At 36.8% G+C, this 13,092-nt stretch overlaps 1 protein-coding gene across 1 annotated transcript; it reads left to right on the forward strand.

The window, feature by feature from the left end:
* Positions 1-5,975: 5,975 nt before the first annotated feature.
* On the forward strand, positions 5,976-8,526 carry LOC149582339 (cytochrome P450 4V2-like). The gene is made up of 8 exons (XM_089864159.1): positions 5,976-6,072; positions 6,357-6,432; positions 6,738-6,861; positions 6,928-7,083; positions 7,140-7,313; positions 7,798-7,864; positions 8,111-8,290; positions 8,360-8,526. Exons 1-8 carry the CDS (start codon positions 5,976-5,978, stop codon positions 8,524-8,526), a joined length of 1,041 nt encoding a protein of 346 aa, XP_089720285.1.
* Positions 8,527-13,092: the final 4,566 nt, after the last annotated feature.

Below are 13,092 nucleotides of genomic sequence, written 5' to 3' on the forward strand. Positions count from 1 at the left end.
AGTTAAAAAACAGTCTATGTTTTTGTCTGTGTGTGTCCGTCCGTTGTTACAGTAGTGCGCTGCGTTAGAAGTTCGTTTTGTTTTGATGTGTAAAGGAATCCTACAGAACCATAATATTCCCTTTATCCTTAATATGAAGTGAATATGTGGAAATATTTTTCGTAATTATGATGTATTTAGTACTTTTGTAGCTTTAAAGCTCTATTTCATTTTGATATTCCAAAGATTTTTTTAAATATTATTATTTAAAATGGATGTTTCTATATTACTTAAGCTATACTACATCTGTATATAGAATAATCCTTTCTAAAGTGAATACAAGCACAACGCTACTATGTTGGTCAAATGAACTTTTATTTGTCAATAGGCCAATGAACCAAAAAGTAAACGTTTGGTTTTCGTTTCTGTAATGCAGAGACATTAACGGTTCAGAGTGAGCCGAAAGTTAAATACACTTTTAAATAATTAGGCTTAGATTATATAATCATGGTGGAAATCTGGGCCGCGTTCAGCAGAGCCCAGCGCTTTGAGCAGTGTCCTACATAACGGGATTTTGTTTTTGAATATTGACGTCACGGTGCTTAGCGTTGAGCTAGCGCGGTCTTCAAAGGAAATAGTCGGCTCTTTGGATAACGTGACGTAAAACGCATAGTTCTCAGCCTGGCGAAAAAACCATGGAGGAATTAATACAAATAGCTTTATGGGACTATAGCTATTTAATTGGCGTGAAACCAGTTGATCACGCGAGAATTTTAAGAGATATGTTAGTTTCTAAGTTTAATTATAAAAGTTGTTATCTATCTCTATAAATATGTTATCATACAATTTTTGTTAAGCCTTGGTACCTTGCACGCTTTATTGCGCTAGCGTCATTTATAAAACGCCGATGACCGGAGAAAAGCTATGACGACAGACTTCACCGGTAAACATTTCCAAAATCCGCCGTCTTTTTTGGTGAGCTCTGCTGAACGCAGCCCAGAGTCCCAGACCAGTGAAAGGTCTGATCGTAATCGGATAATAGCTTCGTGTTTTCATGCTTTTTATGGTACGCATTTACTTTCAGTGTGTGTAGCCACAAATAAGCTTTGGTGTTATGTAACGTTAACAGTCATGTTGACAAACTAAGAAAATCGTTGAGATGAAACGAGAGGATAGTGTTTACATGGCAACCCTGTTGTGAATATGGCTTTGAACATAGAGGGCATACAGTTGAGGAGTAGAAAATTGGGCCTTTACAAACACGTAAAGGTAATATCCCTCCAAAGTTTTATCTCTTCATTTCCCGTTTTTCCCCCAACGGATGATTTTAATGTGTACAAGTATATCATTATTGGATGTAAAATGTCGTCTGATTTACAGTATATTTGCTATGCTTTGTATACAGCTTTAATATTTCATAAACATTTCCATATCTGGGTAAATAAGTTTGTAAGTAGTCGTCTTGACTCGGAGAGGTAATATTTTGGTTTTCCCAACTTGTTAACTCTTTCCTTATTAATTTTGAGTTGAGAAACAAGATTATCTTAAATATTAAAATAAATATAATTAATATTAATTATTTTCTTCGTTAGTTGTTCGCCTTATTGAGCGTTACATCGTTTTGATAAAGAACAATTAAACATTCTTGAGAGACTTGACTAATATTGGCGTTTGAAATGAAGCATACGCCGGTTGCTTCGCTTTACTCAAATAGGTAGTATATAAGGGTTTCGAATCGCAGCTATGGATAAGAACAGCGCAATTGCGTGAACCTTTGGTGGAAGCCCCACCATTGGGAGCCAGACGTTTCTCGTAACCCTGGCCGATCGCCGCGTATGTCTTAACCTTAAGAATGATGATGGAGTAGAAGCCAGGTGTACAGACTGGTGTCCATGTGGGATGGACAAAAACAAAGACCAGAAGATGGTGGTGTTAGAAGCCAGTGTGTACAGACTGGTGTCCATGTGGGATGGACATAGAGCAGATGACGGTGGTGAATAGAAGCCAGTGTGTACAGACTGGTGTCCATGTAGGATGGACAAAGACCATAAGAGGGTGGTGATTAGAAGCCAGTGTGCATAAACTGGTGTCCATGTGGGATGGGCATAGACCAGAGGCTGTTGGTGTTAGACAGGCAATGGAGTAATAGCCTGTAAGTGTAATACAATTTTCGAAATTTCCGGAAATTGAGAACACGTTTGCTCCGATTTTCAAACTGCGAACGCGGTCCCCTGGGGTGTAAGTCAATAACAACAGACAGACACACACACACACAGACACGTCGAAATTAGAACCTCTCCGTGACATACGTCACTCGGAGTGGTAAAAAACTGTGTATACATATAACAAGGCAACAAATCTTCCTTTAGAAATTGAGCATTTCTGCTATGAAAAGTGTCATATTTAACGACATAAAAAAATAACAAGTTGGGAAAACCAAAATATTACCTCTCCGAGTCAAGAGGTCTACTACTACAAAGTTATTTACCTAGATATGGAATTATTTCTCTTTTTTGAAGTAAAAATTTACGAAATATTGAAGCAGTATTCCAAGCATAGCGAATATACAGTAAAGCAGACGACATTTTACATCCAATAAGGATAAATCTTGGACACATGGAAATCAGTTAATGGCAAAAAGAACAGGAAATGAAGTCTACGCTTCAGCTGTTTACTCTATATTCTGATAGCTACATTCACAACTGGTTAGCAGTGTAAACACTATCGTCTCGTCTCACCTCAACAATATTCTTAGTTTGTCAACATGAGTGTTAACGTTAAATAATACCAAAGCTAAATTGTAGCTAGACGCACTGATAGTCAATGCGCACCATAAAGAGAATAAAAACTCTGTAGCTTAGCCCTACTAATCTAATTGCCACCATGATCTTTTCTTCTATTATAAAATCTTAACCTGATTATTTAAGAGTGTATTTAACTTCCGGCTCACTCTGAATCGTTGATGTCTCTTCATTTCAGACACGAAAATTAAAACCCAAAGTTTACTTCACCTCAGGCCTTAATTATTTACTCTTTATTTCATTAAGCCTATTGCGGGTAATACTAGATATACCCGCCGGAGTCTAGATCTTAGCTTTCTTCATGAAATTACTAAACCAAGGATTATTCTATATACACATGTAGTATAGCTTAAGTAATATATAAACAGCCATTTCAAATAACAATATTAAAAACAATCTTTGGAATATCAAAATGAAACAGAGCTTTAAAGCTACAAAAGCACTAAATGCATCATAATTACGAAAAATATTTCATCATATTCACTTTATATTAAGGATAAAGGGAATATTATGGTTCTGTAGGATTTCTTTACACATCAAAACAAAACGAACTTCTAACGCAGCGCACTGCGGCACTAGTGTAATAACGGACGGACACACACAGACAGTAACATAGACTGCTTTTTAACTCTTTCCGTATTAATTTTGAATTGAGAAAAGAGATTATCTTAAATATTAAAATAAATATAACTAATATTTAATATTTTCTTTGTTAGTTATTCGCCTTATTGAACGTTACATCGTTTTAAAAAAGAACAATTAAACATTCTTGAGAGACTTGACTAATATTGGCGTTTGAAATGAAGCATACGCCGGTTGCTTCGCCTTACTAAAATAGGTAGTATATAAAGGTTTCGAATCGCAGCTATGGATAAGAACAGCGCAATTGCGTGAACCTTTGGTGGAAGCCCCACCTTAGGGAGGCCGGACGTTTCTCGTAACCCTGGCCGATCGCCGCGTATGTCTTAACCTTAAGAATGATGATGGAGTAGAAGCCAGTGTGTACAGACTGGTGTCCAAGTGGGATGGACAAAGACCAGAAAATGGTGGTGTGTAGAAGCCAGTGTGTACAGACTGGTGTCCATGTGGCATGGAAAAAGAGCCAAAATGATGGTGGACAATAGAAGCCAGTGGGTAAAGACTGGTGTCCATATGAGATGGACAAATGGCCAGAGGATGGTGGTGTTAGACAGGTAATGGATAATAGCTATGGTAAGTGGAATACAATTTTCCAAATTTCCGGGAACTGTAAATGCGTTCCGGAATTTGGGAAAACGTTTGCTTCGATTTGAAAACTGCGAACGCGGTCCCCTGGGGTGTAAGTCAATAACAACAGACAGACACACAGGCACACAGACAGACAGACACGTCGAAAATAGAGCCTCTCCGTGACATACGTCACTCGGAGAGGTAAAAACTGTCTTTGTAGACAAAGACGGAAAAGGTAAGAGATAAGTGTAGAAAATTGCCGGAAGTAACAGATATTCATTTTTCTCTTTTGAACACATGATTATAAAACATTAATTATTTTAAAAAATTCTTATCTTAGTTTTTTTCACCAAAATTTTATTTGCGAAAAATATTTTTCAACATTATTTACCCTTGTATTTTTCTCTCGATATTAGCTCTAGAAAAAGGCTTCTTCAAGAACCTTTTAAGGGATACTAGATTGATACTACGTTTTTCTTTCGACTGACATGGTCTTTAAGAAGGTTCAAATATTTGCATATCAGAAGAAAATGAGATTTAAGAGTTTAATTTTTTATATTTTTAAAAGGGAAATATTTCGAAGCGGAAAGTAACATAGGCAGTATGATTGTGATGTTGATGTTAGTGTCGAAAAGATCTGAAGATTGATCGTGATCTTTTGAGAGCTATACATTACGTCAATTTTTGAAACTTTGAAAGCTTAAAAATGAACGAACACTTTTTGTTTTGATACGGTTTTTTATTTATCAGCTGTACATTTTATTCTCCTTATAGGGCTCAACCAAATTGTAAATATTTGAGAGAAAATTAATGGAAAACGCGTATTATTTTGTACGTAATTTTGGTGAAAAAACCAAGATAAGAATTATTTAAAATAATTAATGTTGTTAATCATGTGTTCAAAAGTGAAAATTGAGGCTGTACTTCAGGGAATTAATTTTCCACACTTATCTCTTACTTTTTCCGTCTTTGTCTACAAAGACAGTTTTTATTAGTATCTCTAGGGCTCGGATAAGATCATGACTTAGTACTGGGTTTTCGAGCGAAAAGTCCACGGTTCGATTCTCCGTGAGGAAGAATTTAAAATAAAGTTCTCCCTTGGTCAAGTTAAAAAATCCGCCTGTTAACTAAAATGAAAAATATTTTCTCTCGACGTTCAAAAATGACGAACGAAAAATTTGATACTGCCAAAGGCAGGACTGTGACATCCCTACTACTACTACTACTACTGCAACAACAGGGCAGGTCAAACTAAGAGCCTAATCGTAGATGTACATCATACGATGTGGCTAAAAACTTAAAATCTTACGAAATGACAGTATAGTGTCGTGAGCACAGAGACTGATAATTTGGATATTGTTCCAAACTGATTAAGAACTGACAATAATATGGAGGGATCGGCCCTGTAGAATAAATTTGCAATTGAAAAACTAATGAAACATGGCATTTACTATCGGACCTCCCATATTTCACAGCCAATACGTTTGTGACTTTTGGTCGTTTTGAATCTGAGCAGCCCTGATAATGGATTCTGCTAATTTTAGATTTCCTGGAAACCGTATTGGGAATGGCTACGATATTTCGTCAAGAAGGACTTTTTCATTTCAACATTTGCAATCAGAAAAAGGTTATTTTAGTTGACCCAGAGCTAATAAAGGTAAGGGTCCTTTCAAAGTGTGGCAACAAATTTGGGATTGACCCCGCTAACTCCCGCCGATTTGACCACTTATTTCAAGGTTGTGCTAACAAGTAACAAAGAAATCAGAAAAGCCGAATTTTACAAGTTATTCCACATAGTTGTAGGAAATGGCTTAATAGCGAGGTAAGAATAAAAAACCATTAGGGAATTTTCTATAAAAGCAATGTAATTGCCGAATTTCCAGCGATGGAGATCTTTGGAGGAAACAGAGGAAATTGCTTAATCCGATGTTTCGTCTCGGGAGTATCAAGGAGTTCGTTCCCATGATGAACAAACACGTCAAAAGGATGATCTCTCAATTTCAAGAAGACATTTCAAAATCAGACTCCAATATTTTAGACATAACTGAGTCCATCACGAAGTGCGCATTCTACATAATCGCGGGTAAATTGAGAATCTCTAATGCAGATGTTAGCTACAAATCTGCTCTGTGATATCGCGTAAATTCATAAGATATGAACTTATGTTATTGTTAACTAGCCAAAAGCGCAATGCGCAGTTATAAAAGCGGTTTTAGTTTATAAATTAGGTTAATTTTATGTTTGGCTAGGCTTAGATTGTGGTAAGTTTGAATTTTGCGGAAAAGCCCTCAACATGTTGGTGTACTTACAGTTATACATCTGTAAGGCTTAAATAGAATTCAACTTAAATTTCGTTTTCTTTTATAGACGCAGTTACTGGCTACGAATATGAAAATGAAAATGAAAATTTTTGCATTGATATAACTTTCAAAGCTATACTAAGGTAAAAACAGTGAAAATCCTTTCTACAGAATTCTACTGCCAAATATCAGAATATGGCAGAAACATAACCCTATTCAGTGAGATATTTCCGTCCAAAGTGAATTAATATTTTGTACTTCGACTCCTCAGCTTTAATTTTTTTGTTTTCAAAACGTTTTGTGAAGATAAGCGATGGTTACAATGTTGGGCTATCGGAAATTATTTTCAAACTAAGAGTCGAAGAAATTCCATAAAATATTAATGTTTCAAGTCTCTACCAAAGAAATGCACGCCTAATAATTATCTGAAAATATTCATTAACATTAGATGCGCAGAAAGCTTCGGTTACCGTTTAGTTCGACCATGGTTGATATCGGATAACATATTCAAAATGACACCCAAGGGAAAAGAAGTCGCAAATGCGGTTAAAGTAATTAATGAGACATTCCAAGTAAGTAGACAATTTTGGAAATTCGAACTCGAAACATTCCGAATAAAATTGCGAGTCCATTCGCAGACGGAGACATTGAGAAAGAAGGCGAATAAGAAAGGACCCGATGAATACGTTCGAAAGGTGAACTTCGCGGATATCATTTTACAAATGCTCGAGAAAAATCCGGAATTAATGAGCGATAAACAACTTCGAGACGAATTCCTGACTATCATTGGAGGGGTAATAGACCAAGCGCGCTTTAAAATAAGAAAGCTTATAAAATGACTTTTTCGCAGGGTTTCGACAGCTCCTCTTTTGTTACAACATTTACCCTATACATGCTCGGTCTTTACCCGGATATTCAAGAAAAGGTGTACCAAGAGTTGACTTCCGTCTGTGGAACGGACATCGAAAGAGACATTGAATACAACGACCTGAAACATTTGACCTATCTCGAAAAAGTCATAAAGGTTAATTTTTGTTAAATAGTTAAAGCAAAAGTATATAGAAATAAAAACAACAAGTACACTTCATTAACAATTCCCTGCCGTTGGCTGTAGATAACATATTAACTGAGGAGTAAAACTACCTTCCCCTCAACCCACTACAGGAACTAACCAATCAAGGAAGAGCTTCTAGACATCAGAGGTTTATAGAAAGTAGTACATGAAGCTGTTGATCCAAGCGTTAATTTTTGGTAATAAGGAACTTGCATCTGCCACTTTATGACCCTATTTACAGCTTGTTCCCTGTGCCACGGTCGGAAAGGTAATCATACGCAGCTCGGGGGGGGGGTCGACACTATTCTGGCATAATGGAGAACTTCTCATATTTCACGGCGCCAGCAAGTTTCAACGAAGTGTACTTTTTGTTTTTGTTCTGTATACTTTTGATTAAAGCAACTGTACCTCAAATTTTCCAATATTAAGTGAAAGCCAACAATACAATTTGCAGGAATCACTAAGGCTGTGTCCTCCAGCTCCAATAGTTGGTCGCCAGGTTACTGAAGATTTACATTTAGGTTCGTTTTCCGCTTATTATTCGTAATTACTCCATTGGAAGTGCATTTTGTAATTAATACTTTCGTATTTCTAAATGTTAATAGTATAATTAATTTTTATGAAAATGATCCCTACAATTCCATTTGCAAAACCTCTTCCAATATATCTTCCGAAGTCTAAATCCACTATCGTTTAGTTTTCGAAAAATATTCAACATTTTCTATTTCGGTACATTAGTATAAAATAATTCTATTGCAAATTTCTAGGCGATAAAATACTTAAAAAGGGTGTGGAGTGCGTGATTTTGATACAAGGCGTTCATCACGACCCCCGGTATTTCCCCAATTCGGAAATATTCGACCCCGACAGATTCAACCCGGAGAACGGCGAAGGAAGACACCCATTTGCCTACATCCCATTTGCAGCCGGTCCCCGCAATTGCATCGGTTCGGCAACACCTTTCTTTCAATAATTAATAACTTCATTTCTACAAATTAATTTCAACTGTTTTTCAGGACAAGCTTTCGCCACGATTGAATTGAAAATATTTTTAGTTAACGTTCTACGCCATTTCCGAATCACTTCGCAGTTACCGAGAGACAAAATAGTTCCTAATATTGCTATTTTCATGAAAATTCATGAAATGCCTCTCCATTTCGAGCCCAGAATCCAGAATAATTGAAAATCTATATATATATATATATATATATATATTGTATTTCAGAAGTAAAGGGACCCACCTGTAACAAGCCACATTAACTGTTCTGAACAATTTGGTGATCAATACAGCCTGGACAATAAAGCCGTCCCGCTGATAAAACCCTGTACAGTACTTTCTTCACAATGCAATCTGAAATATTATAACGTTAAACCAGAAAAGCATTGAACGAGTCGGTATTTTGTGAAATGCGGAATAAATATCGGTTACTGTGTTACGTTTTAAAACAATTTTTATTTATCCATAGTACGCCTGAATAAGTGATAAGGTTTAAAATTTCACCAATGCCCAAAGAGAGAAAATACGAATTTCTCTCTTCCTCACAAGGTTTGGGGGGTTATAAGCCCAATTTATTTCTCTGCTGACCGGGTGCCTAAGCGAAATGACTTGAGGAAAGTGAGAGATGGGAATCCATAAGTCGTTAGTATTTATACATTTCCACGGTAGAACGGCTCACCCTGTTTTTGGTGTATCTTCTTTCAGTGGGTCTCAAAAAAATAACGATACCTTTTAATAGTGAAATTTCAAACGTAAATGGGGAACTTAAAATTGGCTAAGTGGAACGTCACCCCCTCTTAAATCTTGCCGCAGTTGGCAGCCAAATTGGTGGATTCCAGCTATCCTCTCGCATTCAACCCTCCAAATTATCTCACGAACTTTAGCACCACCCCAACTGAGAGATTTCAATTGGAATGTTATTTGAAAAGGACGACATTTCTGTAAAGCTATTTATGTATTAGCTTATATAACTGAAATGAAAAACAAAGTATAGATTCGCTATTTTGTGTGCTTTCCAAAAACATCATTTTCGTAACAAAGTTTTGATAATTGGGGACACCATGGATCATAAGGATACAGGTTCCATGGGGATACTCCAATTCGTCGTTAGAAGTTTTTTTCACCGCATTTTTCTAGCGGATTTGGTATTTTTTGATGAAAAAGTATTACGTTACATCATAAGCATATCAAACTACCCGTAAGCGTGAATCGGCGGGAATTTAGCCACAGGCATGGGCATTGTCTAGGTAAAACTCGGGAGACAAGTCTTCCTGGTGGCACAAATGGAAAACTTTATTCAAATCGCGCAAGGGATGCTACCGTCAGCTTGGGAATAAATACAAGGATTAATATATAACTTAAACTTACCTATTATAAGCTCTACCTCTATTAATACTTGAGGTAAAATATAAAAACGTGGATTTTGAAGTTCGCGTAATAAAAGCATGCGGCAACCTACACTTTTCTCTTTTGTACTTATCCTAATCATAAGAATCCAGTTGTAGTGTGTACCATTATCACTAGGAGTCCATTTTCTTTAAAAATTCGAGATAATTTATTGTTCCTAATCTTAAAGTAACATTTTAAATCTTAAAAGTCAGTACTAAACCGATTACCCGATTTATTGCAGAAGCAGATGACTGCTTAGATTTCCGGGTTATAAGGTGGTAGGGGGAATGGGGAAGGAGAGAATTGCTTCGTTTTTCCTCTAGGCGGCGTAGAACCTCAAATTTCTCTCTGGCGCCCTTGTACAATGGTGATTACAAGTGGTCTTATTGTGAATTCACGCTTACGGGTGGTTTGATATGCTCATGGTTACATTAATTATAATTGTATTCTCTGCAGAGCTATAGGTTCTTTTCCCTCGAGACCCAGCTCCTTCCGACTTAATTTAGAAGTACCTAACATCTGCAAGTGTAACGCATATTTGGTTGCGGCGACCTTTTTGGCGTAGTGGGGAATCCATGATACGTAGAATTTATTAGAGATGGGCCGATACCAGTTTTAACCGATACCGATATCATTCGATACTTGCGAAACCGATACGTACCGATACCGATATTTTACCCGATCCTTCGAATAAACCGATATTAAACCGATACCGATATATTAACCGATATCAATAAGAAAATAGATGCTATAATATAGGTTGTGGAGATGGGCCGATACCGATCCCATATCGGTATCGGTACCGATATGTGACTTTAACCGATATATCGGTATCAGTTAATAATGAACCGATATTTTTCTTCAAAAAATATCGGGTAGAAATATCGGTTCATTTCTAATCGATACCGATATATCGGTTAAAGTCAAATATCGGTACCGATACCGATATGGGATCGGTATCGGCCCATCTCTAGAATTTATACTAATCGTTACCTTCATTTTTAAAGCATTACCTTCAATATTTTTTACATTTAACAAGGAATGAACTGGTACCGATACCAAGCGTTATATGGCGCTACATTTTTAGGTATTTCAGTAACGTATTGATGATAAAAATATCTCATTTCTACGACTGTCAATCGTGATGATTTCTCGTTTATATAAAAAGTACCTGAATTTAGTTTATCTAGCAAGTACCCCAGTAGCACAAGCCTTCCGCATAATAGTCGGTTAAAGGTCGAATAGTCGGTTTACGGTCCAGTCGGCTGTACCGTGCTTATTCCAACACTTTTCCGACTCATGGAGCCGACTACTTCTTTTAGTTGGCTATGCCGACATCTATCTGACAGTTGGAACTGAGATGGTTTAAAGTAGGCTTGCCTACCGTCTAGAAAATTCCAACTTATTTTTTTCCAATTGATTACCGACTCTTTCGCGCTAGTCGGTATTGTGACGTTTAAGAAGAGTAAAAATAAAAGCAAAGTTATGCTTAGGCCGTTTAGTAACCGACATTTATCCGACAGTTGGAACTGAGATGGTTTAAAGTAGGCTTGCCCACCGTCTAGTAAATTCCAACTTATTTATTTTCCAATTGATTACCAACTCCCTCGCGCTAGTCGGTATTGTGACGATTAAGAAGAGTAAAATTAAAAGCAAAGTTATTCTTAGGCCGTTTAGTAACCGACATTTATCAGACAGTTGGAACTGTGGTGGTTTGAAGTAGGCTTGCCTACCGTCCTAAACATGTAACCCATTTTTGCCAATTGATTACAAACTCCTTCCCGCTAGTCGTTTAAAAAGACGTTTAAAAAGAGTAAAATGAAAAACGAAGTTGTTGGTAGGCCTTCTTTTTCCGTGGGACGGTTTTTTTTGGAGTTTTACTATTCCGCATATGCCACCAAAATATTTTTGTTATATATTTAACTTATACTATATTTCGACCCACAATCAGAAGTTGATAATACTATATTTTTGGCAACACTAGAAACTTAACCTTACAAAAAACTGCAAAGCAAGAAAACACATCTGATTTTCTAGTTTGAATTTTCCCTCCTGTAATTTCTCGGGTCAGGTGACACGCCTCTGTTCTATTGGCGTAACTAAGGTAACGGCCTGTACGTCATCATCGAAGAGGGCGCTGCTAGTGCGAAAGCTTAAGCAAGTCAGCCTTTCCAGTATCTCTGACGCTGCTGAGTCATTAGAATGTTAAAACGAGATTTTTGTGGTCGAAAATGATTAGTTCTTGGCTTGCTAACTTTCAATTTCATCGCTAAGGTTCTTTGTCACACTATATAAACTAGAATCGTCTTCGTTTGTCACCGTAGGTTTGAATTTTGTTATTGAATTATCAATTAATCTACCTCTTAGAGCCAGTTTTATGCATAAGCCTTTGCTTTTCACCTAGCTTCTCATCTGCTGGGAACCAAAACTTAAACGTTTATGTATACCTTCAGTTTCTTTGTTTGAATATAAAAGAAGCAAGTGTTTTGGGGCGCTTGGAGTTCAAAAACCTTTTATATTAAGTATTTTAGAGATTTTTGGTTGTGAAAATAATACTGAATTCCAAAATAGATCTCCATTTGTTTTAGTTACAGAATTTTTATGCGGTTTCAAACATTTTAAAGGAAAAATGTGTGAAATAATACCCTTTAGAATTGTATGTTTTTCTTCTTCCTTAAAAAATCTGGAAGCGTATAATAATATTTTCATTAAGATTTTTGTATTTAAGAGATAGTAACTGGCCACAATGAATATTAATAAATGCTTCAATTGATGTAAATATTATACTCGCCCTGAAAAATTTTACTTTTTGTTGAAACCAATTAGCTAGGCAGCTAATATTTCCATTAGACTAGTCGTGCAATATCGAATACATTGTTTAATATTTGAAATTGTTATAATTGATGCTCAACCTGTATGTTACTTGAAATATTCAAAGTACAAATTCTAAAGTGATTTTCGTTGAAAATGTATTAAAGAAATTTCAATACTAGGTATCAGTATCCTTTACTATAAGCGAATGAAGCCTCGATTTCAGGCTTGATCGTTGCAAAACCGTCGGGCCTCGAGTTAAAGTTTGATCGTCGCAAAAGCGTCGGACCTCTTGCTGACAGGCGGTTAAGTCGACTCTCAAACGTGTTGGATGAGGGTCGTATTTCATTCGTGTCGTAACAGTCGGTAAACCAGTGGGCCATCGTCCCACCGGGCGGACATTTCGATTCTCAAACCCTTACTCAACCTGCCCTTTACCGACGATTTACCGTTCCTATACTGAAAAGCCGCGAAATCGTCGGATTGAGCGCGGCTTTAGGTAGGCATAATGACGCCGACATGTAGTCGGCCAACAGTCGTTTTATAGTAGCC

The sequence above is a fragment of the Phalangium opilio genome, unplaced genomic scaffold (genome assembly GCF_054372755.1).
Source record: "Phalangium opilio isolate 3A_F unplaced genomic scaffold, DU_Popi_V2 ptg001706l_1, whole genome shotgun sequence".
NCBI classification, from domain to species: Eukaryota; Metazoa; Arthropoda; class Arachnida; order Opiliones; family Phalangiidae; genus Phalangium; species Phalangium opilio.

Coding starts and splice junctions, on each gene's coding strand:
- LOC149582339 (XM_089864159.1), top strand. CDS start 5,976: ATGATCTCTCAATTTCAAGAAGACATTTCAAAATCAGACTCCAATATT. Junction 6,862..6,927: donor TAATTAATGAGACATTCCAA/GTAAGTAGACAA, acceptor GTCCATTCGCAG/ACGGAGACATTGAGAAAGAA. Junction 7,084..7,139: donor TCCTGACTATCATTGGAGGG/GTAATAGACCAA, acceptor ACTTTTTCGCAG/GGTTTCGACAGCTCCTCTTT.